This window comes from Emydura macquarii, unplaced genomic scaffold (genome assembly GCF_026122565.2).
Source record: "Emydura macquarii macquarii isolate MOO-44397 ecotype Brisbane River unplaced genomic scaffold, CSIRO-AGI_Emac_v2 contig_527, whole genome shotgun sequence".
Lineage (NCBI taxonomy): Eukaryota > Metazoa > Chordata > Testudines > Chelidae > Emydura > Emydura macquarii.
Genome location: NW_027130664.1, coordinates 1,391,630 through 1,417,366, shown reverse-complemented (window position 1 = coordinate 1,417,366; position 25,737 = coordinate 1,391,630). Strand labels below are relative to the sequence as shown.

General features: G+C 69.6%; 1 protein-coding gene across 2 annotated transcripts; it reads left to right on the top strand.

Annotated features, from left to right (window-relative positions):
- The first annotated feature begins 1,869 nt into the window (after positions 1 to 1,869).
- On the top strand, positions 1,870 to 24,575 carry NPR1 (natriuretic peptide receptor 1). Of its 2 annotated transcripts, XM_067539299.1 has the most exons (22): positions 1,870 to 2,563; positions 8,193 to 8,392; positions 10,026 to 10,139; positions 10,423 to 10,558; positions 11,492 to 11,583; positions 11,779 to 11,914; positions 12,528 to 12,612; positions 12,950 to 13,070; positions 13,570 to 13,644; positions 13,868 to 13,945; positions 17,257 to 17,361; positions 18,747 to 18,818; positions 19,096 to 19,255; positions 19,637 to 19,792; positions 20,178 to 20,346; positions 20,658 to 20,804; positions 21,064 to 21,187; positions 21,974 to 22,042; positions 22,327 to 22,501; positions 23,042 to 23,140; positions 23,399 to 23,490; positions 23,755 to 24,575. In XM_067539299.1, the coding sequence occupies exons 1-22, from the start codon at positions 1,870 to 1,872 to the stop codon at positions 23,815 to 23,817; spliced, it is 3,162 nt and encodes a 1,053-aa protein (XP_067395400.1). In that variant the 3' UTR covers positions 23,818 to 24,575. The 2 variants fall into 2 exon arrangements, with proteins under 2 accessions (XP_067395400.1, XP_067395401.1); XM_067539300.1 differs by lacking the exon at positions 23,042 to 23,140 and having other exon boundaries at positions 1,871 to 2,563.
- Positions 24,576 to 25,737: the final 1,162 nt, after the last annotated feature.

Sequence of the window (25,737 nt, the reverse complement as noted above, 5' to 3'; positions counted from 1 at the left end):
CCCTGGCAGTAACCAGAGACGCGCCTTGGACATGAATTCCTTTCTTTGCCCGGCGAACGCGCCGGCTGCCCCTTCCCTTTCACACCCGGCCCTGCGGCGGGTCCCGGCCGGGCTGCGAGGTTATTGGGGCGCTGCAATAATTGGCTCCACTGACTCCCCGTCTCGACCGGGGGCTTGGCGGGTTAGGGTCGTGTCTGCGCCCCGCTGATTCGTGGGCCACGTTCCCCCCGCGTCGCCTTCGATAAGCTGCCGGGGGGGCTAGGCCGCAACCTGCCTTTCTGTGCAGCTCCCCTTCTCCCTTGGCGGGACCCCCGCCAAAGACTGTCCCGCCAGCCCCCGGCTCCCTCAAATCATGAGATCAGCTTAAAAATCATGAGGTTTTTTTTTTTACAGTCGGGCTCCTCCCATTCCCCTTTCTGGCACCGGGGCCGTCAGGGCCGCGTCCCGTTCCTGGGCTCCAGTTTTTCTCTGCACCCACAAGGGCCAGAACCAGGCTTGGATTTGACACGCCAGCGGAGCATCTCCTGACTCCAGGAGCTGGGGATTTACGCGGAAAGACCAAAGCTCACGCGCGGCGGGAGGCCATCACAAGGGTGGGTGACGCCGTTGGTCGGGACGCAGTCAGCGGCAGGGAGGGAAGCTGGACGCCCGGCCCCTGCCCCCGGGGACGGAGGAGAGCTGGAACCTGGGCTGGGGACGGGGGGGGGCTGCCAGAGCCAGGGCACCCGACAGGATCAGGCCCTGGTCCCCGAATTGGGCCCCCGCAGAGGCTGCTGGACAGTTTGTTTTTTTTCTCCCTTTCGTGTTTCCTCAGCCCGGCCCCGGCCCCAGATCCGGCGCGCTCCCCGCCCAGAGGTGGGGGGCGCTGCCTGGGACCCCACATGGCGGCGGGGCTGGAACTCGCCGTGTGGGACAGATGGCATTTCAGGGCCTGGCTGGAGGGGTGGTCACGGAGGGGCAGCGCTCTGTGCCCCCCAAATCTCATCCCCCCCCCCCCCGAGCTGGAGCCCCCAAGAGAACCTCCCAGGCAGCTTCTGTAAGGGCCACATAGTCACCATCCATGCCCCCCGGCCCCTCCCTCGACTATTGCCCCCAGCCCCTCCTCTGCCCCATTGCCCCCAGCCCCTCCTCTGCTCCCCTGTCCCCGGCCCCTCCTCAAGCCAGCCATGCCCTCGCCAGGTCCCCGGAGAGCCCCAGAGCTAACGGAGGGCTGTGGGGGGGGCACCAGTTCTTCCCATTCGCCCCCCTAGTGGGAACGCTACCCGCCGGGGGGGAGCCCCTTGGGTATCCCCACTCCCCAGTGCTGCTGGGAATCGCCCTTTCCCCGGGGGGTGGGGGGGGACCTTTGCACCCCTCCTGCCCCCCCAACCCCTCCCATCTCTTCCTAACCTGTCCCCGGCTCTGCCCGTCCTGCCCCACGGGATTTCCATGCACCCCCCTGAACTCCCCCCACTTTAGTCATTTTCCACCACCCCCCGCCCATAAAGGCGAAGGCCCCCCCTCCAACCTCAGTTCCTGGGGAAAACATGAAAACCCCCGTCCTGCAGCGACAGGGTCCAGGGGGGGCCTAGCATCCTCCCCCCTGGGCGACCCCCCCCCACATCCCCTTCCCTCCCCAGGGGGCTGGGGGGGGCGGGCAGGAAGGGGTTAAGGCGCCGTGTGATGATAACAGCCCTTTTGTCATTGAAGGAGGGGAAGGAAAAGGCTGCCTGCCTGGGAGATAATCAGTCACTTCGCTGGGCTCCGCACGAGAGCAGAGCCAGGGCAGGGAAGGCAGCTCCCAGCCGCGGGAGCCCCGGGCGTGGGACGGGGTGGGGAGTGCCCTGGCCTGGGGGGCTCGGCGGGGGGCGGCGATGCGGCAGTGAGGCCATGCCGTGGGCGCTGGCGGTGCTGTGCGGGGTCCTGTGCCAGCTGGGCGGCGCGGGGGGCCAAGGGGCCAACCTGACGCTGGCGGTGCTGCTGCCCGGGACCAACATGACCTACCCGTGGGCCTGGCCCCGCGTGGGTCCCGCCATCCGGCTGGCCATCGAGCGGGTCAACCGGCGGCCGGACCTGCTGCCGGCCCACACGCTGCGCTGGGTCTTCGGCAGCAGCGAGGACGCGCACGGGGTCTGCTCCGACTGGGCCGCCCCCGTGGCCGCCGTGGACCTCAAGCTGGCCGACCACCCCCACGCCTTCATCGGCCCCGGCTGCGTCTACGCCGCGGCGCCCGTGGCCCGCTTCACCAGCCACTGGAAGCTGCCGCTGGTGACGGCCGGGGCGGAGGCCCACGGCTTCGACGGCAAGGGGGACATGTTCTCCCTGACCACCCGGGCCGGGCCCAGCCACCGCAAGCTGGGCGAGTACGCCGTGCAGCTGCAGGGCCACTTCAACTGGACGCGCCGCGCCGTGCTGGTGTACTGGGACGAGAAGGTGGACGACCGGCCCTGCTACTTCGCCGTGGAGGGGCTGTATGTGCAGCTGCCCACCCTGCACAACCTCACCGTGCTGGACATCCCCTTCAAGGAGAGCGACCAGGCCAACTACACCTTCCTCATCCAGGAGATCAAGCAGAAGGGCAGAAGTAAGTGACCCCAGCGCCCCCTGCCCGCCTCCCTGCCCTGCAGCGCAACCCACCCACGCCGCTGACCTCAGGGCATCTCCCTCCACGCAGCCCTGCCCGCAGGCAGCACCTCCTGTGCCGCTTCGCCCCCTGCTCTGCGGGTCAGCTTCTCCCCGGCGCTGTCAGTCACCCCGGCTTTGCAGCCCCCCCCCACCCCGTGCAATTTGCCTCCCGACCCCAAACGTACGCAGCGCTGCTCCCCAGAGCAGCAGCCTTCCCACCACGATGCCCACGGCAACACCCCTCCGCCCCCGTGGCACTTTTCTTCACTTCAACACTGCAAGGTTCCCGGGCGCACCGCCTTCTGAATGCACCCCCTCCCCAGGCTGCACCCCCCTCCCGGCCCCTCAGAGCTAGCCCCTTCGATTCCCAGCTGGCCGGGGGGAAAGTTTTCCCCGAGTTGCTTTGTGTTCACTTTGTGGTGTGCTGCCGGCTGCCGAGCCCAGCGCGGGGTCGGTCTCCCCTGCCCTGCACACAGACCGGGGGATCCAAGCGGGGGCTGTGCGTGTGGCTCTGAGCTGACAAAGGCAAGCGGCTGGCTGCGCCGGGGGTGATCCGTTAGACGGTGACATGTTCATCCGCCCCCCTCGAAAAGTACAAACCCCCCCCCCCCCCGGACAGTGCGAGGGGGCAGCTCGGACAGGACGTGTGGGGGGCCCCCTCCCAGCCCAAGTCTCACGTGTAGGGGAGCCCGGGTGCCGGGAGACGGGCTGGAGAAGCTGTGTTTGTTCTGCTCCCATCTGGACCCAGTCTGGGGAACTCTGCTTTGGGGCTTGGGACAGGGTCAAATCTGGCCCCAACCGAAGCCATTCGAGGTGCAGCCCGCCCATCACATCCCATCTAATCCCCCGCCCTGGGCCAGGACCGGACCCGTCCCGGCAGCCTGCTCCCCAGGCTCCGTCCCAGCGGCAGTGGGGTCCCCCTGAAATGTATGAGGACACGGCTCCAGTGGGGCGAGTCCCTGCCCGAGCCGTTCCCCAGCGCTGCAGAACATGGGGCGCTGGTGAGCTCAGGGCCCGGCGCACAGTGTCCCTGCTGGGCAGCGCCCCCGGGGCGACCCCAGCAGGGTGCGTCTCTCGTTCCAAACGCTCGGTCTCCACAAACGCCCCAGGCAGGTGGGCGCGGTCCCCCATCCCCCTGGGGTGCAGCGGGCCACTGCTGGGAAGAGCCCAGCCTGCGGCGGGGGCAGCTGATGGGGACACGAGCTCTGAATCCCCCCCAGCGCCGATGTCTCTTGCACCCATGGCTCTCAGCTCTGAGGGCCTGATCCAAACCCTGCGACGGGAGGAGACTTTCCACTGACTTCACTGGGCTTTGGATCAGGCCCCGCTGGCAGGGAACTGGCTGGGGCTCCCTGGCCCAGACCTGCACGCTGAGGAGGTGACCTAGGGATGAGCAGTGAAATTCCCCCTCCCCTCCCAACCTCCCCCTACGTCTTCAGCCGGAGCCCAGAGCCCTGGGCTTGGGAACTGCAAACTTCACGCGGAGAGGCCTGCGCGTGGCACGGCAGGAATTCAGCGCTGCGCGCCCCGTGGGCTGCTCCCGCCGAGGGCGTGCCCGCAGCCAGCTGGATGAGGCGGTGCATGCGTTACACGGGGTGGTGTGTGTGCGTTACACGGGGTTGTGTGTGCACTCGGGTGTGTTTGCGTGTGTCCGCGTGCAGACGGAGGGATGAAAACCTGGGTGGATGCGTGCGAGGGCTGCGGTGGGGGGGGAGGCTGATTGGTTGTCTCCCTTTTAAGATCTGTTTTGCCCTCACTGCATTTCTGACCCACCCTGGCCTAGGCACCTGGCACTTAAAATGCCCAGCCACAGCCTGCTCCTGGCTTCTGTTGGGCAAAGTCCCTGGCCCGCCAAGGCCTGGCCCCTGGAGTGCAGCTCCCGACCCGGCCGGGGCACAAGGCAAAGGATGTGGAGGTCTGGAAGCCAAAGCTGCGACGGCAACCTAGGCCTGATCTGCGCGGCTGCTCCCCCTGGGGCCTGGCCTGGCCGGGGTGACGGCGGGGCCGGCCAGGCTGCTGGGAAGCGCTGCAGAGCAATGAGCTGCATCAGCGCCTGTCTGGTGAAGCTTGCGGGTTTGTGTCACTGAGAGCAGAATCTGGCCCCGGAGGCGGTGAGCTGTGCGGGCCCGGGACCGTCCCCGCACCGCGTCTGCAGCGCCTGGAGCCGTGGGGCCTGGTCTCGGGCCGGGCGTCTCCGCGCTCCCCTCACACACCAGGCGGCACGGGCACGGGGGCTAGCAGGCGACGTCTCCGGGCCGGGGCGTGGGATTTGGAACAAAGCTGGAATTCCTGCGCGCGGGGCTGATCCTCCTCCCGCCGGGAAATCTGACCCTGGGAGACGGAGCAGCCTGTGGCCCCCTTCCGTCCCCCACGGCCCAGGCAGGCGGTGCGGAGGGGGCAGGGATCCCGCTCAGGAGTGATGCTTCCCTGCCCGTCCGACAGCTAGGCACCCCGGCGCCGCGGCGCTGGGCTTCACGTGGAGATGCTGTGACAGATGGGAGGGAGGGCGCCCCTCTGGATGGGCTGGGGGGGCCGCCCAGAGTTCTCCTCCTCCCCCCGCGTCAGACTGTAAATCGAAGCAGCGACCCCAGACGTCACCTCTGTAGCACCCGTGTCCCCCGCGGGCCTGCCCCGAAACTGCCACACACGCCATGTCCCGAGTTAGCGGCCCAGCCCGGGAGGAGAGAATCCAAATCGGCCCCCTGGCCTCGTCTGCAAACACGGCGGAGCCGGGACGGACAGAGAGCCGCAGGGACGCAGGCCGGGCTCTGGCCAGGAATTAGGGTGATTATCTTGTCTCCGGGGGCAGGGACACTTCCCTGTTTGCAGCTGCAACTCCATTCACGTGCGGCTGCCTGGACAGGAGTGGCCGTGCCGCATTTGCACCCTTGCCCGAGCTCACAGAGGGGTTCTTGTGCCATTTATAGAGGCACGGGCCCCATTTACTCCCATCCGCCTCTTCCTCTGCTTCATTTCATGGTGTGTGTGTGTGTGGGGGGGGGGTTGTATGCCTTCCACAGCTCACCTGTGTGTCATGGGCCCTGCACTGCAGTCATTTAATGGTGATTCCCCTTCAGTTCAGGTGCCTGGGCCTTGTGCCACAGGAAGATGTGAGCTCTAGCCCTGCTGGAGCTGTGCAGTTACAGGTGGCCCAGGGCTTGGGTTACAGGGGGCCTGGCCCTTTAAGGAAAGATGGGTCCAGCCCCACCTGTGACCCACTTAGCTGGCCTCCCTGGGTGGAGACAGTGAGCAAAGTCACCTGATGGTCAGGTCAGGTCAGGTGGCTACGTCAGGCTGGCTGGGGTGGAGCAGATAAAACCGGAGCCTGTGGCATGCAGGGAGGCAGCCGTGGCTGTTGGTGCTGGCTGGAGAGGAGCCGCTCTGTGCCGACTCTTCCTGGTCCCAGGCCCGGGCAGAGGGCCAGGGTGCGGCCCGCGGGCAGCAGGCGCCAGCAGCGCTGCTTGGCGTGTGGGGAGCAAATCCCCTTGTCGGCTCAGAGGGGCTGGAGCGAGCTCGGGGCTTTCCTGGGGAGTCCTGTGCACACACTCGGACCCCGGCAAGGGCTGTGACTCGACCCAGGGGCGCCTAGGGTGACGTTATCATGCAGCCCTAGAGGGGGAAACTGAGGCAGCACCTGGCTGGGGGTCAAACTGGCTAGGGGGAACTCCCGCAGCTTGCTGTGCTGTGCCTGGCTCCGTGGAAACCCCCCAGGCTGGAGGGGTATTGGATAAAGGCCAAGAGACACAGAGCCGGGTCCTGCTCTCTGCTGCCTGCTGTAAATCCAGAGCCCGGATCCTGCGTTTGCTGGGGATTTGCTGGGGTGTTGCTGGGCCAGGTGTTTAAAGAGCCCCAGGGCCAGATCCTCAGCTGGTGCGAACGCTGCTGCCCCTTTGGCTTTGGCCGGCTCTGTCTGCCGAGCGCCACGCTGGCCACCGCAACGGAGCCGCCCTGACGGGCATGAGCTGAGCAGAGACCTGGGTGCAGCAGAACTGGGTGCCGGCTGGGGCGCCCCGGGGCAGGTTGGCTCCCGGGGCGTTGGGGAGCAGGTGTGGCGGGGGGCGCCCCTGGGGCGTGGCGGAGCGCTGTCCGGCCCTGGCGTCTGTATCTCACGGTGTTCATTCCGCGTCTGCCTGGGTTTGTTTTGTCTCAGCGGCTGCTATTTCTGGGGCCTGGCTCACTCCCTGCCTGGCTTCGTGCTCCCTCCGGGGACCCTCGCCAGAGCCCGTCGCTGCCCCCGGAAAGGGCACAGAGCAGCTGTTCAGCCCCTTGGTGGGGGGGTGGGTGCGCCAACCAGCCAGCGTGCCCCGGCCCTGCCCTGCGTAGACCCGTCTAGGGAGAAGACGGGGTTTGGGCTCCGTGGCCCCTTCGGTCTCTGCCCCCAGGCAGCGTGAGACCCACCAGCTCCCTGCGCCCCCGCCCATGGGCTGCCGGCGCCTGGCGCCCCGCGGTGGCCGGTGCCCGTGGGCTCCGTGCGGGCCGTAGGGGGGGGTGCGCAGGGCCGGGCGCTGGGCGAGCCGGGATAAATCACTGTCTGAAGCTGCGGCGGGGAGGAGAGGAAGGGCCGAGTCAGCAAACAGGAAGCCCCTGGGCCGGCGCCCTGGCTGCCGAAGGGCCAGGCGCTGGCTGGGCCGGGCCGGGGCCCTGCTGACCGGCTGGCTGGGCTGACACGGCCGGGCTGCGCACAGCCAGAAAACAACAGGATGTTCCCGGCCGGCGGGGGCCCGAGAGAGGGTGGGCTCGGGGACCTCTCTGCTCCCCGGCCCCCAGGCGCTCGGCTCGCCCGCCTGCCGCGGGGTGTCCCCCCCCCAGCTGGCTGTCGTCCTCACCCCCGTGTCTCTGATAACAGGCTCCCGCATTCCTAGCCCCCGGGCCTCCTGGGCGTTCCACTCCCTGCCCAGAGCTGGGGACAGAACCCAGGAGTCCGGGTCTCCCCCTGCCCCTGTCATTCTACGGCACTCACAGCCCCCCGCCCCCTGCAGTTCGCCCTCCATCCTTCTGTAATTGTGTTGCTCTGGGCGCCTGGGGACCTGGCCTGGGCCGTGGGCTCAGCACCTCCAGATTTCACAACCTCCGCGTGGTGCGAAGGGCTTCCCCGGGGGGGGCGCGGCGGGGAGCAGGGGGTGCTCTGCGCGTGCATGAGTGTGTGAGCGTGCGCGTGCGCGTGGCTGGCTCTGCAGAACCGGTTTTGGTCCCACACCAGCCCTCGAGCCCACGGGGGGGCCCTGGCTTTCTGCTGCTCCTGCCCCCCCCCCCCCAGTCCCAAGGGCCTGCGGGGGCTGGGGCTGGGACCTCGCTGCAGACGAGGCCTCCCCCCTTCCAGCCGGCCCAGCCCTGCTCCGCGCTCCCCTCTGGCGGTGGGGGGGGGAGGAGGGTCAGGGCATGTTCTTGGGGGCGCTTGGGGGTTCCCCGCGTTGCTCCCTTGGCCCTGACCGAGCCAGAGCGGGGCCCGTGTCCCCGTGGCGTCTTCGGCGCAGCCAGCCTGGCCCGGGATGATGGAGCCCCAGGCCCTATGGGGGCAGGTGCCCCCCTCCCTGCCCCCGCACGCGGCCCAGGGGCCAGTGCCGCTAACCCGCTCTCTGCCCCCGCAGTCGTGTACGTCTGCTGCTCCCCAGACACCTTCCGCCAGCTGATGCTGCAGGCCCGGCGTGAGGGGCTGACCCAGGGGGACTACGCCTTCTTCTACATCGACATCTTCGGGGCCAGCCTGCAGGGCGCCCGCTTCCCTGAGCCCCAGAGGCCCTGGAAACGGGGGGACAAGGACGACGCCAACGCCAGGGAGGCCTTTCAGGTGAGGACTGCCCGGGAGGGAGCCCTCCTGCCGGGGACCAGCCGGGCCCCCACCTTGGGAGGGGCCCCCCGGGGAGGCCTGGTGCCCGGTGCAGATCCCTGGTTCTGTGCTCCCCACACTCCCCCGGGTCCCAGCTTCCAGCTGCACAGATCTGGGAGGAGAGGGCAGCCCTGGTGGGGCCCGGCAGGGCGGTGGCACGGAGACTCGCATGGGTCCTCTCGCTGGGCCTGCTGTGGGTCCCAGCACCGGCGCCGTGAGTCCAAGGAGCATTGGCGAGTAACTGCAGCAAGGGGCTGGGAACCAGGACGCCGGGGTTCTTTCCCCAGCTCTGGCCCGGAGCGTGCTCTTCTGGTTAGACCGGACGAGGGGGCTGGGTCCTGTCCTGGCTCTGCACGTCCTAGTGTTATCAAAGGGAGCCAGGACTCCTGGGTCCCAGCTCTGCCACCAATTGGCTGCGTGGCTTCAGACAAGGCTCCGTGCCTCAGTTTCCCCATTTGTACAATAGGGGTTAATGATCCTGCTGCCTGGGGTTGTGAGATCCTTGTAGGACTAGTGGCGTGGCTGGGCCAGCCAGCTGAAATGGGTGCCGGCACACCTCCCGGGGGGCGCGGGAGAACCCAGCGTAGGAAGCAGCTGAGGGGGACGTTGCCGGACCCTTGGCCGCTCGTCGCCTCCTCGGTTGCTGAGCTCTGGCGTGGGTGGGGGGGGATTTGGTACCAGTGCCGTTCTACTGGCCCACGGCCTCCTGTGCACCCAGCTTTACACTGGAAAGGTGCCGTCGGCTGGTTACTCCCTGTACCGGGCTCACCGCGTAGACCAGTGACTTCCCCAAGGTGTCACGCAGGCTGTGTCAGAGCAGGAACCTGAACCTGCCTCTCCCAAGCACTTGGCCGGTGTCCTAACCACTTGGCCGGCCTCCCCCTCCACCCGGGCTGCTCCGGCAACAGCCCCAGGCAGGGTCCAGGTGAGGGCCCTGCTTGCGGGAGGGGCACTGGGCTGATGGACTCAGTTTGCAGCTCTGGTGCCCTGGGTTCGAATCCTGGCGAATGCACCCATGAAATGAGCTTGCTGGGCCTCAGCCCAAACTGCCCACTTACCCCAGCCAGGCCCCTCTGTTGCCCTAGCGACCGGGAGCCTGGCACAAAGGCCAGGGACCATGGGGGCAGCCTCTGCCCCCTACCCGCCCTGCCTCTGGCCAGGCCTGGCCTGTTTGCTCTCTGCTGCCAGCAACGAAGGAGCAGGAAGGAAGCGAGATAACTTCCCCGGGTCTGAGCGCTGAGCGTGGAGGCTATTAATAGCCCTGGGGGCAGGAAGCCACCTCCGACCTCCCCAGGGAGCCCGGGCCTGGAGGGGCGAGGGAGCCGCGAAGGTGGGCTGCGGGCTGCCCTGGGAGGGACCCGATCCTGAGAGCAAGTTGTAGCTGAGGAAGGGGCCAGACCGGCAGACTTGGGGGTGTCTGCCTAGGGGAGCTGGGCGGTGGGGGGCGCCAGCTCCCCACGGAGAGTCCTGGCACCCACCCACCTGTGGGGCTGCAGGTGCCATGCAGGAAACCCAGGCCCCTCCCCTCCTCCAGGCCCAGGACCCTTTGGGGGACCCCTGCCTGCGCCCAGCCTCTTTTCCCTCTTCCCCCCAGGCTGTGATGATCATCACCTACAAGGAGCCCGAGAACCCCGAGTACCGGCCCTTCCTGGAGCAGCTCAAGCAGGGCGCCCGCACCCATTTCAACTTCACCCTGCAGGATGGCCTGGTAAGACACCCCCCCCCCCCCCCGGCACTGCCAGCCCCCCTGGGCCAGAGACATCGGGGGCGATGGTGTGGTCAGCAGGCCTGTCTGGGGGTAGCCAGCCCCAGGGGGACGGGGGGCACGGAGATTCGCCCTGGTCCGTGCTGCAGCTGGCACGATGCAGACCAGTGGCCGGGGCACCCGCCATCCGGGTGCAGCACGGGGCACCCCAGCTGTTCCCGTCACTGCGCAGCCCCCCTCCCCTCCCCCCAGCACCAGCGTTTCTGAGCCGGTGCGTCCCTTTCAGATGAACTACATTGCGGCGGCCTTCCACGACGGGGTGCTGCTCTACGCCCAGGCCGTGAACGAGACCCTGCAGCAGGGCGGCTCCGTCAGCAACGCCCGCGCCATTACCCGCCGCATGTGGAACCGCACCTTCTACGGTGAGTGCTGCGGGCCCTGCCTCGCCCCCGGGGCTGCGCCCTCCGGGACGACCCGGCCCTCCCCTCCCCTCCCGTCCAGATGCAGGGGTCTCCAGGGGCTGCCCGCGGGATGTGGCAGCTGGGAGAAGTGCCCCGATACCCCCTGTGATTCCCACAGAGACAGTGGGGGGTGCCACTCCCCTGGTGCCGGCCATGGAGCCAGGCAACAGCCGCCCCCTGCCAGAGATCCTAGCCCGAACGGTTCGTTTCTTCTCTCCAGAAATCCCCGGGCGGCTAGCGTTAGCGCTCCGGGTGTGAGCTGGGCCGGGAGCCCCTGGGCCGGGAGATTGATGGGCTGTGGAGTGATCCCCCTCTCCCTGCTGCCCTGCGCCCACACCGGGACCCCACCAGGCTCCCATCCCCCTTCGGGTGGGGTCTCCTCCGCCGTGAGGCTAACGGGGGCGCTGGGCTGCCAGAGGGTCTGTCTGGCAGATGAGCCACAGCTCTGGGTCCTGCACTCTTTGGGGTCAGCCCCCGGCCACTCTCCAGCATGGGGAGGAGGCGAGTCTGTTCCGGCCTCTGAAACTCCCCAGTGGTTCCCGCTGCGTGCTGGTTTCTCCTCTGCGTTTAGCCAATGCTGAGCAGTGTTGCTGCGCCCCACCCCAGAGACAGCCACATCTGAGCACCGGGCGAGGGATCCCTGTATCACCAGCCCCCGCGCCCCACCCCAGAGGGGCTGTATCTTGGTGCCAGGCGAGAAATCCCTGTTTTAACCAGCCGCCAGGCTCCACCCCAGTGGCAGTTGCATCTCAGAGCCATATCGTCCCCCCCAACACCCCTTTCTCCATGCGTAGCCTCAGGGCCTGTTCTTCTGGGCCCCGCTGCCCCGCGGCCCCTGGGCGCTGCCCTGCACCGGGGCCGGTCCCGCGCGCTCTCACTCCCCCTTCCCCACAGGAGTCACCGGCTTCGTCAAGATTGACGACAACGGAGACCGGGAGAGCGACTATTCGCTGTGGGACATGGACCCCGTGGGGGGCGTATTCCAGGTCAGTGAGTGCCCGGGCCCAGCCCCGTCCTCTGCACCACCACACGGCTCGGGCTGGGACGGCTCCGAGCCGACCTGGGGGCCAGTTGTCTGGGGGTTACACTGGAGGGGACAGCTGGCAGCCGGAGACCTGGGGGGTGGGGGGGGAAGGTCTGCTGCCTGCCTCCTCCCAGAGCCCTCCCCCTCGCCTCTGCAGGTCGTCTATAGCTACAACGGCACGACCAAGAGGATCAGCGCGGTGCTGGGACGGGAGATCCACTGGCCGGGGAAGGGCGTACCCCGGGACGTGCCGCCCTGCGGCTTCGACAACAGCAACCCTCTGTGCCGCAAAGGTGGGGCCAGCGTGCCAGGTTCCCCCCGCCCCGCGCCTCCCCCCCCCCGGGGCTTTGCACAGCAAGTGCCAAGGGTTTCGTTCCCTTGGCCAGGCCCCTGGCGCGTCGCCAGCACAAATACCTTCCCACGGGCAGAAACCGGCCTCCCCCTGCGGGGAGGGGCGGCGCTGGGCCGGCTGGCTGGAAACGGCCCGCTTGGCAGCCTGGCCGGCCGTGCGGCTCCATCCCCGCCACCCCCGGGCTTTGCACCCGGCGCGGGGGAGTCGTGAGCCGCCCGCTTCCCGGGAAAGCCGCCTGGCATCGTGGGGCTGCCCCCTCGGCGCGCTGCATGCCGCTGGCACGTCTCCTGGGCCTTTCTCTGCCCCGCACCCCGTGCCCCCAGAACAGGGCCCTGCACCCGGGCACACGCCCCCCTCCCCACTGCCCCTGCCCTGGGGGAGAAGGGGGAGGCTCCTCTACTTGGGGTTTTGCTGCCTCTTGGCTGTTGCCGTGGGAACTTCCCCGGCTGAGACGCGCCTCCCCCCCCGCCCGCAACTCGCCTGGCCCATGCAGCCCCTGGGCTGCATTTGAACCCGGGACCAACCCTGCATCGCCCTTCTGCCTTGTTCTGCAGCCAGCTTCTCCACCCTGGAGATCCTGTCCACCGTGGTCAGCGTCATCCTGCTGAGCATCACCATCACCTCCTTCTTCATCTACAGGTGTGTGGGGCCCCCTGCCCCCCCGGCGGTGCCGCACCCAGGATGCAGGGACAGGGAAATGCGTGGGGGGGGGGGGCAGTGACCCTGGAGAAATGCTCCTGCTTTGCAGGCAGATGTGGGGGGGAGGGGTTACCTGGCGGGGGCCCACGGGGAGGGGACACCGGAGGCGGGTGGGGTATTTTGTGCAGCACCGAGCGCGGGGGACCATGGCTGAGGGAGCAGCGTCAGGGGATGTTGGGGAGGATGTATGGGGGGCACCGGGGAGCTGGGGCTGGCAGCCCCGGCCCGGTGCCAACACCCCCTCCCCCCCCCCCCCCCCCGGCGTGTCCCGGCGCAGGAAGCTGAGGCTGGAGAAGGAGCTGGAGGCCGAGCTGTGGCGTGTGCAGTGGGAGGACGTGCAGTCCAGCAGCCTGGAGAAACACCTGCGCAGCGCCGGGAGCAAACTCACCCTGTCTCTGGTGAGCCCCCGGGGCTCAGCCCGCCGGGGGGGGTCTGAGCCTGCCTCTCAGGATGGGACCCTGGGCCGAGCAGCCCCCCCAGAACTCCCCCCCCCCCACGCTCTCGCTGGCCAGCGCTGCCGGGCGGGCATCTCCGGGCGAAGGCAGCCGAGCCAGGGCCCGGCTCCGGGTAAATGAAATCAAACCGGCTCAGGGAGCTGGGGCAGCTGCTGAGCCAGGCCGTGGCCATGCCAGGAGACAAGGGGTGTCTCTGTCCCCCCCACCGGTCCCCTTTGGGCCCCCTTCAGGGCCCTGCGTCCCCCCCCCTTACACCAGAGAGGAAAGGGGCCAGTTCTGCTGCGCGCCCTCCCCCCCGCCTGGGAAGGGGGGCCAGGCCTCGGCAGGGGCGGGTTCCCTGAGGGCCGTGGGGGGGGGTTCCATTCCCTGCAGGAGGGGGGGCGTTGGCGCTGCCCCCTGCACCTGCTGCCCCCCCCACTGACCGGCGCTTGGTCTGGTGCAGAGAGGCTCCAACTACGGCTCCCTGCTGACCACGGAGGGGCAGTTCCAGGTCTACGCCAAGACAGCCTACTACAAGGTGAGCCTGTGGGGCGGGGCGGGGCCAGTGGGGGGCGCTGGGCTCAGTGGGGGGAGCTCTGCCCTCACAGCTGTGGGGCACTGGGCTGTGGGGGGCAGGGTGGGGGCTCCGTGGGGGGCTCTCTCCCCTCGCAGTTGATGCCCGCTCTGGTGTCACCACCTGCCCGTTGGGGGGGGGGGAGGAGAAGCAGCTACCCCCCCTCCGACCCCTCCGCTCTCCCCAGGGGAACATCGTGGCGGTGAAGCACATAAACCGGAAGAGAATCGAGATGACGCGGAAGGTGCTGTTTGAGCTGAAACACGTAGGTACCTGCCCAGCCCGGCGTGTGCCAGGCCCCACATCGCAGTGGGGCTGGGGCTGGGACGGGGGTGGGTGCGTTTCCCCAGAACCCGCCTGCCCCGCGGGCGAAACCCGGCAGCTGCAGCCGCCGACGTCAGGGCCCAGAACCTGCCCGTGGCTCAGCACCTGGCCATGCCCCAGCACGGGCCACGGCGTCCAGCGCCCTGCTCCTCCGGCCGCCCGCAGCGCACCGCGCCCGGCCCCTCCCTCGCCAGACTTGCAGTCCTGCTTCGAACCGCTTGGCCTGGGAGCCAGGACTCCTGGGTTCTGTCCCTGGCTGGGGGGAGCTCTGGTGGGTTGGGGGGGGCTGGGAGCCAGGACTCCTGGGTTCTCTCCTTGGCTGGGGGGGGAGCTCTGGTGGGTTGGGGGGCTGGGAGCCAGGACTCCTGGGTTCTGTCCCTGGCTGGGGGGGAGCTCTGGTGGGTTGGGGGGGCTGGGAGCCAGGACTCCTGGGTTCTGTCCCTGGCTGGGGGGGGGGAGCTCTGGTGGGTTGGGGGGGGCTGGGAGCCAGGACTCCTGGGTTCTGTCCCTGGCTGGGGGGGGGGAGCTCTGGTGGGTTGGGGGCGGGCTCCAGGACTCCTGGGTTCGGTTGCACAGTGGAGTGTGGCCTGTTTGCTTTCCCGACGCCGGCTCTGGGTGCGAGGTGCTGCCATAGGGCAGGGCCCTTGAGCAGCATGGAGGTCTGGGGGTGTCTGGCTCAGCTCCGCAGCTGCCCCCCTCCCGTCCCCCCCCCAGCCATGGGCTGGACTGAGGCGTGCAGGCGGCCGGCTCTGCGGCTCTCTCTGGCCCAGCCCCTCCACCCCAGCGGGCTCTTTCCTCGGGCTCGGCCCGTGTCCGCCCAGCTCAGGGGCGGGGGCCCCGTGCCAGCCCGGGCGCCACATTGCACAACTGCCCACGTGCACTCGGGGGGGCTCCCCGCCCCCCCCCAGCACCCGTGAGCAGATTGCTGGCTGGGCCCAGGCACCTCACTTGCCTTCTGGCTTCCTCCCCCTCCGGCCTGAGGGGAGCCGGGCTTGGCTCCCAAGTTATCTGGAGGGGAGGGGGTTGGTGGGACCCCCGCCCGCCCTGCACATCACACCCCTGCCCCCTCCCCCACAGCGCCTCCCTTGCTAACGAAGCTCCCCTCTCGTTAGCGGCTGGCGCCCCCGCCAGTGCCGGTCGGAGAGGAGGAGACGCCCCCTCCCAAGCCGCGTGCCAAGAGCCTCTTGGCAGCCCCAGGCCTGGGCCGCGGCCCCCAGGGCAGGGGTGGGACGGGCGGGGAAGCGGCGGGGGAGCCAGAGGGGGCGAAGGGCAGCGCGGGAGACGCTAGGGCCCCCCCCACTCTCTAACCCGCCGCCCCGGCCCTGCGCCGAGCGCCCGGCCTTGCTCTGGGTCCTCCTGAGAGCCCAGGCCAGAGCCCTCCCCTGCGCAGACACGCACACGCGTGTGCGGAGTCACACGTGCAGTCATAGGCACTGAACTGCCAGGGGTAGAGCAGGCAGCCTGCTGCCTCCTGCCGGCACCCGCTGGGCCGGGCTCCTGCCCCCCAAGTCAATGGGGCCAGCCCAAGGCACCACGAGACCCACCCCCCCCGGCCTCTGAGCCCAGGGCCCTGGGTGCGGGTTGGTCAGCAGCTGCGGGTCTCACAGGAGACCTGGGGAGCTGGGACTGAGCCGGCATGGCTTCCGGCCACCTGCCCGCTAGCCCGGGGGGCTGCTGGGCCTTTGGAAAGCTGCTGCCCAGGCCCTGACACCGGGCGCTCCCGCGGCCATCAGCCGGGGCTGTGGCCACCTGCCGCCCCCTGTGCAGCCGGAGACCACGGGCCAGAGTCGGGCAGAGCCGGCACAGTCTGTTCAGTTCGATGGGCCTGTATTGACTGTACCTCACCCCCCCCGGGCCAGCCTCCCCTGGGTAACGGTTTCTTGTACCTCAGGTTCTTGGTTGAGTTATAAGCGGGGCCCCCCAGTGATGCTTGCCCGGCGGCCGGGGGAAGCCAAAGGGACTGGCGTACAGAGCCGCAGCCTGCGGGCACGGCCGGGCCAGACCCACCGGCACGACTTGCTGCCCGCTGGACGAGGCGCCCTCGGGGCCCAGCCGCCGGCTAACCAGTTCCCCGGGGATCTCGGGGTTAAACGCGCCGTGTAGGCTAGAACCCCCCGGTCCCCGTTCTTTTCGGGTTAGGGGAGAGACACAGAGTCCGGCAACCTCTTCCCTCCCCCCTCCCCACCCTCGGCAGTCCCTGTCCCTCCCCCCGACTCAGCTGGCGAGGTCTTTTGTGGGCCTAGACGGGCCAGGACCCCTTCTACACGGGCGGATCTCCCCCAGAGCAGGGTCCTGCCCCAGGCTGGGGGTGTCCATCCCACTGGGGCTCTGGAGGACGGGGCTGGAGGCTGTGCTGATCGAGTCCATCCAGACTCAGCGGCCATCCCCACCTTGGAAAGGGGGCTAGTGGGGCGTAGATTTGTAACTGCCAGGGGGGCAGGGATTGCTCCCGGGTTCATGCCGCCCATGGGGGGGGTCGGTCCCAGTGCGGCGCATGGGGTGAATGGCTGCGGCCTGCGGCGGCCCTGTCTCGTCGAGCCGGGACGTTCCCTCTGCCCCCACGCGCGGAGGGAGGTTTCGGCACGTCGGGTCCTTTCTAAATGTGAACGCTGGCTGGGAACCCTCTGTCCCTGCGCCAGCTGTGGGGAAAGAGCAGGCCGGGGCTGAGCCAGCCAGAGGGGTGGGGGGTAACCGGCCGGGAGGAAACTGGCCGCATGTTCTGGAACACCCCTGGCCTGTGCACGCGGATTGGTGCGCGGCGTCTCCAGGCATCTGGCTGCAGCTGGCGGTGCGGGCGGGTGGGCCTTACATTGGGTCATTCCTCTGCTTTTGGGACCGGAATTCAGGCCAATTCACCGAGTGACCTCAGCCCCCGCCCCAGCTCGCCTTGTAAATGTCACGCGCTTGGACGCCGGCCAGACGATTTCCTGCCCACCTGACTAGTCTGATCGACCCTCCACTGGGCTGAGCAGAGGTTTCCTCTGCAGCGTCTGCCTTAACTGCTCTGCGGCTGTTTAAACAGCTGCTGAGCCCCACCCCAGAGGTGGCTGCATCTCAGAGCCAAGGGAGGGATCCCTTGCATAAATAGCTGCCACGCTGCCCCCGCCACACACATGCCCTTCAGAGGTGGCTGCATCTCAGTGCTGGGTGAAGCAATGCCTCTGTGTGTGGCCTGCAAAGCGCCCTGGGAGGAAAGGCGCAATGGCCTGCACGCGGCTTTCCTGTAACCCCGCTTTCTCCACGCCCCTGCAGATGAGGGACGTGCAGAATGAACACCTGACCCGCTTCATCGGCGCCTGCACGGACCCCCCGAACATCTGCATCCTGACGGAGTACTGCCCACGGGGGAGCCTCCAGGTACCGTGCAAGGGCCATGGGGCAGAGGAGATGCAGTGGGGTCTAGCGGGTGGGGCTGGGAGCTGGGACTTTTGGGTTCTCTCCCTGGCTCTGGGGGGGGAGTGGGGTCTAGTGGTCAGAGCAGGGGGCTGGGGCTGGGAGCCAGGACTCCTGGGTTCTCTCCCTGGCTCTGGGAGGGGAGTGGGGTCCAGTGGGTTGGAGCAGGGGGCCTGGAAGCCAGAGTGTGGGTGAGTTCTGCACGGTGGTGAATGAAGGTTTGCCTGGCGCCGTGCTGTGCCTGCTGGAAGGTGTGGGGCAGCGGGGGAGGCGCCCTGCTTGCCCCCATTCCTGGGGTGTCCCCAGTTGCCGATCTCCTTGGGGGGTGGGGGGTAGAGAACCTCCGTGACCCGGCATCCGGGCTGCACTCCGTGCCGGCTGTCTCGGCAAAGGGCATCGCCGATCCCACCGCAGCAACGCAGGGGCTGGCAGGTCAGGCTCCCAGACACGGGTGTGGGGGGCGTCCTGGGCTCCCCCTTTTCCTGGGATGTCATGGGCCAGCGGAGCCCCGGCCCACCTGCCCCTCCCCCCTGCAGAGCGGTGGACAGGCCTGTCTGTGCCCCATCCGTGCCCGTGGGGCGGGGGGCGGCCAAGGTGGGACCGTCCCCTGGTTGGGAGCTCGCGCTTTGCAGAGCCATGCCTGGGGGCTGTGTCTGGATTAGGAGGGGGCCCGGCTGGGCTTCCCCCCCTGCCGGGGCCCAGCGAGTGCTGGCAAGGGCTGCGGGGGCTGCTTCCAAGCAGGATGATTTATAGGTGGGGTGGGGGCCGCTCCCCGCCCACGTTTCCTCTCTAGGGCCAGGCCTGGATTCCTGGCCGCGCGCCCCGGCCTGACGTCTTCTCTCCGATGGCCAGTGGAAGGCTGGAGGGGTCGTAGCCAGATCGGCCCCTGGGGGTCCCTGCCGGGTAGCCCACTTGCCCGGGTGCCGTCAGTGGCCATGGGCTTCCCCGCCAGCCAGCCAGGCGCCATGGGGACGTGCTCCCTTATTCTCGCTGTTTAACACGGAGCCATCACACCCCTGCAGCCCCCAGCGGGGCTGGGACAGAGCCCCCCTTACCCCCCCACCTCCCCCGCCCCCCGCTGGCCCTCCATGCTGCTCCTCCGAGCCACAGCCGTGCACCAGCCCAGCCCCTGCCTTGCACCCACCCCGGGGGCTGGCCTAGCACAGAGCAGCCGAGCCTGGTGCTGCTCTGGAGCCACTGGTGCCTCCGCCCGGAGGGGCTGGTGGGGAGACGGGGCTGTCGGCCCTGGGGGGAGGCACCAGAAGGATCCGGGGTGGGGGGGAGGCTCTGACCGCCCCAGGAGGGCGGGTGGCTGAGCCCGGCTCTGTGCTCGTGCCTGTCCCGTGCAGGACATCCTGGAGAACGAGAGCATCACGCTGGACTGGATGTTCCGCTACTCGCTCACCAACGACATCGTCAAGGTAACGGCCCGGCCCCCCCACGACCCCCCCACGGCCCCCCGCCCCACCCAACACCTGTGCCTGCCCCTCTCCCCCCCCCCACCTGCCCCGCAGCCCCCCCTCCGGCTCCCTGCAGTGCCCGGACCCAGTCCCGTGCCTTCCCCACGGGGCCTCTGACCCAGGCACCAGCTCTGCAGCCCCCTGTGCGTGGGGGGCGGCACGGGGAGGATGGGGGGCGTGGGGAGGGGATCTGGCCCTCACAGCGGAAGGTCCCAGGCTGCGGCTCTGCCCCCCCCAGGGGATGCTGTTCCTGCACAACGGGGTGATCATCTCCCACGGCAACCTCAAGTCCTCCAACTGCGTGGTGGACAGCCGCTTCGTGCTCAAGATCACGGACTACGGGCTGGAGAGCTTCCGCCTGTCGCCCGACGCCGAGGACGCCCACGCGCTCTTCGCCAGTGAGGGGGCCCGGCAATGGGGGGCGGGGGGGGTCACCTCGCCCGGCCCGACGACCGGCCCCATCTCCCCGCGTCTCCCTGAGCCTGCCTGGCCTGGCCACGGGCCCCCCCAGCCCTCGCCGGGCAGTTCGTGCAGGGGCGCCTGCCCCAGGCCCCCCCTCTGAGAAGGGATGGGGGCACGGCCCCCTCCCCCCCCCGCAGCTGGCGGGGACGCCCTGCGACTGGGTCCAGGCCCCCCGGCCCAGCTGGAAGGCGCCAGGCGGCGGTACCCGGACCGCAGTGGGGCAGCCACGCCAAGCTGGGTGTCCTCCCTGCCGGCGGTGCCCGCGGCCCCTCTCCTGCCCCCGGCCCCGGCCTGACTCTGTCTCCCCCCCCCCCCAGAGAAGCTGTGGACGGCGCCCGAGCTGCTGCGCATGGAGGTGCCCCCGGCCCGGGGCACCCAGAAGGGCGACGTGTACAGCTTTGGGATCATCCTGCAGGAGATCGCCCTGCGCAACGGGGTCTTCTACATGGAGGGGCTGGACCTGAGCCCCAAAGGTGAGCGCGACCCCCGCAGTGCAGGCAGGGCGCTTGGGGGGGCTCAGACGCTTCTGGCTGTGGGAATGGGGAGAGGAGCCTCCGTGGGGCTGGGCCTGACGGGGCGCAGGGGCGGGTGGGGGTGCATGCTGGCTGGAATCCTGGGCTGAGGGAAGCCAGGTCTGGCCCCCCAGGGGAGCTCTGTGTTTGGGGGGCAATGGGGGGGGGGTCTGTCCCCTGGAATCAGCCAAGAGCCGTGACCCCCGGCGGCCGGAGTGCAGCCAGGAGGGGAAAGCGGCAGAGCCGGGCAAAGAACCCAGGAGTCCTGAGCCCCGAGGGGCATTGGGGCCTGTGTCTTGCTGCCCGTGGGGCCCGGCTCACCGTCCCCTCCCCCCCCCCCCGGCAGAGATCATCGAGCGGGTGAAGGGCGGCGAGCGCCCCTACTTCCGGCCCTCCGTCAGCCTGGCCTGCCACATCGAGGAGCTGGGCCAGCTCATGCGGCGCTGCTGGGCCGAGGACGCGCTGGAGCGGCCGGACTTCAACCAGATCAAGGTCCTGCTCCGCAAGTTCAACCGGTGAGCGCCCCGCGCGACACCCCCCCGCCTCTCCCCATGTCGCCCCAGCCCCTCAGATCTGCCCCATCAGCCCCCCTCGAACCCCAGACGCCTCAACCCACCAGCCCCTCCACAGCCCCCTCCCCACCTTCCTCCTGGCACAGGCCCCCCTTCCATCGAACCCCCAGCCTGCCCCCACGCCGCGATCAGGAGGGGGCTGTGCTGGCTGCACGGCTAGCATGGGGCGCCCCCTCCCCGGGCTGCGGGGGAGAGGGGTCATTCCTCCCCCCGCCCCTCCCGGCGCAGCATCCTCACCGCCCCGTGCGCTGCAGGGAGAACAGCGGCAACATCCTGGACAACCTGCTGTCGCGCATGGAGCAGTACGCCAACAACCTGGAGGAGCTGGTGGAGGAGCGGACGCAGGCCTACCTGGAGGAGAAGCGCAAGGCCGAGGCTCTGCTCTACCAGATCCTGCCCCAGTAAGTGACGGGACGGGACGGGACGGGACGGACCTACTCCCCCTGTGACCCCACGGCAGGCCTCGTGCCCCAGACCGGTCCTAGACTGCCCCACGGGCACCGGTGCAGCCTCAGCGTCCGTCCCCCCCAGCTCTATGGGGACCAGCTGCTCCTTCCCCTAGCCCTAGCCAGGTGGGGTCACCCCACTGCCTACCAGCGAGCCCCCCCCCCCCAACCCCCGGGCACCTCCCGCCCCTCAGCCTGCCCTCCTGCCCTCCAGCTCCGTGGCCGAGCAGCTGAAGCGCGGGGAGACGGTGCAGGCGGAGGCGTTCGACAGCGTCACCATCTACTTCAGTGACATCGTGGGCTTCACGGCCCTGTCGGCAGAGAGCACCCCCATGCAGGTAACCGGGGGTCGGGGCAGGGAGAGAGCCCCCCCATGCAAGTAACTGGGGGGCGGGGCAGAGAGAGAGCCCCCCCATGCAGGTAACTGGGGGGCGGGGCAGGGAGAGAGCCCCCCCATGCAGGTAACTGGGGGGCGGGGCAGGGAGAGAGCTCCCCCATGCAGGTAACTGGGGGGCGGGGCAGGGAGAGAGCTCCCCCCTCCAGCCCAGGTAACTGGGGGGTGGGGCGAGAGCCCCTGTAGGTCACGGGGGGAGGTCAGTGCTGTTCACCCAGGTCCCTGTCCCAGCAGCTGGGGGGAGGGAAGGGGAGACCCTGCCTCCCGTTAAGGAGCGGGGCAGGACGAAGGGGGCAGGCGAGAACCGGCTGAGCTGGACGCTGGCCAGGGTGCCCGGGTTCAAAGCCCGCCTTGGCGGGTCGAGCTGGGCAGAGGCGGAGGGGCCGGGCCCGCCTCCCCCCACAGTGCTCCAGGCGCAGGCCGGACGGGCAGTGCTCGCAGCCCTGACTCTGGCCCCACGGCGTGCACTGCCCTCTGCTCTGGGAGAGCCGCCAGCCGCTCCTCCCCGGTCAGCTGCACAGGGGCACTCGGGCAGGCCCCCCCCCGGCAGGAGCCTGCGTCCCAGGGCAGGGCTCAGCTTCCCCCCGCAGGCAGCCCTGCTGCCCCCAGCACTGGGAGCTGGTCTCCTCTCCCCCCTCGGCAGGCGCCCCAGCTGTGAGGATGGGGGGGGGGGTCCAGGCTGAGCCCCCGCAGCCACTCCCCACCTTGGCCCCCGCCGTCTGCGTTGCAGGTGGTGACCTTGCTGAACGACCTGTACACCTGCTTCGACGCCATCATCGACAACTTCGACGTCTACAAGGTGAGGGGCTGGGGGGGCCGGGAGGGGCAGGGAGCTGCTGACACTGGCCCCCGCCGGGCTTGGGGGCGCGTGTTAGCAGGGTGCAGTGCCGGTCACGGACATGGGCGCACACACACACACACACGCAGCTGCCTGGCGCAGGTCCGCACGCGGGCACGGACAGACGCACACTGCCCCCTCGCCCCCAGGGCCTGGGTGAGGGGAGCCCGAGGCTGCCCGGGAGGGGGGCTGGGTCTGCAGTGGTGGGGCAGGCCGGTGGCCCCATGGGTGCGCTCCGCTCGCAGGTGGAGACCATCGGCGACGCCTACATGGTGGTGTCGGGGCTGCCCGTGCGCAACGGCAAGCTGCACGCCCGCGAGGTGGCCCGCATGTCCCTGGCCCTGCTGGAGGCCGTGCGCAGCTTCAGGATCCGCCACCGGCCGGACCAGCAGCTCAAACTGCGCATCGGGATCCACAGCGGTGAGCGGGGGCGGGGGGATGGCCTGGAGCAAGGGCCAGGGGGCCCCTGGCAGCGCCCAGCGGGGAGTGGGCTGCATGGAGGCCCCCTTTTGCCCCATGGGGATGCACAGTGGGCAGGTGGCAGAAACCCCCTCCCAGCGCCTCCCCCCCGCCCGCCCGCCCGCGGCAGCTTGTGGCAAGAGTCTCTAGCAGGCTCTGACCCTACATGGATGAGGCCATTGCATGGGATCAGGAGCCGGACTCCTGGGTTCTATCCCAGGTCTGGGAGGGGAGTGGGGTCTAGTGGGTAGAGCAGGGGGGCTGGGAGCCAGGACTCCTGGGTTCCATTCCTGGCTCCATCGCTGGCTGGCTGGGTGACCTTCCTTGCTTCACCCAGGGGGTCGCGTGTGTCTGCCAGGCCCTTTGCCCAGGCCAGGCACGAACCATGCCCTGGCCGGTTGACTGGAGTAGGTGTGATCCTGGCAGGGGGGGTGAGCCCTCGTGGGGAGCGGCCCGGCCTGCGGGGAGGGTGCCCAACGCTTTCTGTCCCTCCTGCCCCAGGCCCGGTCTGCGCGGGGGTGGTTGGTCTGAAGATGCCCCGTTATTGCCTCTTCGGGGACACGGTGAACACGGCCTCCCGGATGGAGTCCAATGGGGAAGGTAAAGGGGCCGGCTGGGGGGCCGGAGAGGGGCGCTGAGTGACCGGGTGGGGATGGGGAACAGGGGTGGGGGTGCCGGCAAAGCGGACGGGCTGGCGGGAGGAGTTGACTGGGCCCATCGTCCTCCCTGGGAGCTGAGCCGAGCCCAGGCAGGTGGGTGCAGTGAGCCGCGGGGGGCTGCGTCCCTGCGGGTGGGGGGGCCGGAGGGGCCGGGCTCCGTCTCCCCGTGGCACCCAGGGCTCCGTGTCTGTGGTTCCAGCCCTGAAGATCCACCTGTCGTCGGCCACCAAGGGCGTGCTGGAGGAGGTGGGCTGCTTCGAGCTGGAGCTGCGCGGGGACGTGGAGATGAAGGTGATGGAAACGTGGCCTTGGCCGGCCCCACACTTCACAGTCCCCTTCCTGTGCCCTGCTGGCCTGCCCCCCCGCCCCCCCGGGCCCAGCCCATTGCGGGCCAAGCCCTTTCCGCAGAGGGGAGCCGCCCCCAGGCCCCTGCCAGCGTGGGCTCTGCCCCCGGCCTGCCCCCCTTTCCAGGCCAGGCATCACGCGGGACGCTCCTGTGCCGCTCACCCCCCCCCCCCCGGTGTCCCCTCCTGAGCTTTCTCTCCCCCCACGCAGGGCAAGGGGAAGATGCGGACCTACTGGCTGCTGGGCGAGCGCATGAGCAGCACGCGGGGCTGACCGCCCCCCCACGGAGGGGCCCGCCCCTGCCCCGCCCGCCGGACCGTCCTGCTGCAGGCACTCCTGGACATCGGATCCTCCCGCAGACACCCCACCCTGGGGCTGGCTGGGGCCCTGCAGGGGCGCCCCGCTGCACCCAGCCAGACGGGGGCCAGGCGTGGACCCAGCTTTCCCAGCGGGGCCTCCAAAGACGACCCCCCCCCCCCCCCCGGCTGAGAGTCTCTGCCGCCTGCCAGCCTGAGCCGGACGATGGGGAAACACAGGGGGTGCTTGGACTGAACGGGGGGCAATGGTGTCCCTGTAGCAGCGGAGCGCCCCCCAGCCCTGGACAGCTCGCTGCGCCCCCGCCCTCGAGAAGCCCTGGAGCAGAAGCACTGGCCCAGCCCCATTCCCAGCCCTGAGCCCCTCAGGGAGCTGGACGTGGGGCTGCCCCCTGGGGCGAGGCCCCTGAGCCGGAGCCATGTCCTAGGGGCAGATCCTCCCCCACCCCCTAACCAGCCCGTGGCCTTGCACGCTGGGGGCCCTTTCCCCACGGGGCCTCGGCTGTGCCAGGCTGGGTCCTGGCCCCTGCGGGCCATCCCCTGAGCCATGGGGGGAAGCAGGGGAGCCAGCGCTGCCCCAGGGGCGGCCCCTTCCCGAAGGGTGGGGGGAGCTCGCACCGCTGGGCCTCGTCCCCCACGCCAGACACGGGGGCAGCTCCGCGCCAGGCCGGCATCACCGGAGCGCTCTGTTTTGTAATAAAGCCTGTGTATATCGCACGCAGTGTGACGGCTCCTCCAGGCCTCGGGGGGAGGGAGTGCCAGCCCCCAGGGGGGGATGTAGGGCTATGGGGCGGGGGGCAAGGGGGAAGTGCCAGCTCCAGGGCCTGGGATCAGGGGCCTCACGGCACTGGGGTCTGGGGGCTAGGCCCTGCACAGGGGGATCCCATGTGGGCACCGGGCCCAGCCGTGCCCTGCTCCTGCAGCCTAGCCCCACGGCGGGGGCGGCACCTCCCACCTCCACTGCAGCCTGGGGGAGCCTGCCCCTCTCCCAGGACAGCACGAGGGGTGAGTGCTGCTCCCCTGGGCCTCCCTCCCAGGCTGAGCCCTGTGTTCCCCCGTGTGTGGGGGGCCCCAGCCCTGGGGTGTCTCAGGCCCAGACCCAGCTGTGCGGCTTCCCCTGGCCCGAGGCGGTTTGTTTGGGCCAGTCCCTCTGCCCCCGGGGGCACGGGCTGGCAGGTGGGAACAGGGGCTTTGCTTGCCGGTGGGGGTGTCCTATCTCACCGGGAATGGGATGAACTGGGGAGGAGGTAGAGTTGGACACCCGCTCTGCCAGCCTCCCTTCCCCTCCCCCCCACGCAGCTGTGCCACCCCCACTCTGCCCCCCCCCCCCCAGCTGTGGCAGCACGCCTGAGCCTGCCCTGCCCAGCCGGTGGGGGCACCTCTGCAGAGCCAACCTGTGAGGCTGGCCGGGCATGTGGGATGCTGGGTGTGGGGGGAAGTTGGGCCCAGCCCAGCCCCAGGAGGGCCGGGAAGCCCTGGCTCGGCCAGGAATGCGAGGGAGGCAGCGCCCGCCCCGCCAGGAACGCACTGGACAGAACGGGACGTTCCGTTCCTGGGGCTCATCCGTCAGCGGCCAGGCCAGCAGCAAAGCACCGGGGCCCTCGATGGCCAGAGAGCCTCAGACACCCGGCCCGCTGACACCCCCTCCCCGGGGAACAGCGGGGGGCTGAATGTTACCATTCAAGCACATCTGTGCATCATGGGCCCCCCAAAACAGCACCTGGGGGGGTGCCAGTCCCCAGGACTCTGCCCCAGAGTATCCCCCCGACACACACATCTAGCTGCCTCTGTAAGCTGTAATCCTGGTCAGGGGGGTCATGGCAGGAAACCTGCTCTAATGAGTGGGGGGCCACTTGGAGCCAGGACTCCTGGGTTTTAT

Excerpts from the sequence above, each read along its gene's own strand:
- NPR1 (XM_067539299.1), top strand. The coding sequence starts at position 1,870 with ATGCCGTGGGCGCTGGCGGTGCTGTGCGGGGTCCTGTGCCAGCTGGGC. Across the intron at positions 19,793-20,177 it reads GCTGGACCTGAGCCCCAAAG|AGATCATCGAGCGGGTGAAG; the intron begins GTGAGCGCGACC and ends CCCCCCCGGCAG. Across the intron at positions 20,347-20,657 it reads CTGCTCCGCAAGTTCAACCG|GGAGAACAGCGGCAACATCC; the intron begins GTGAGCGCCCCG and ends CGTGCGCTGCAG.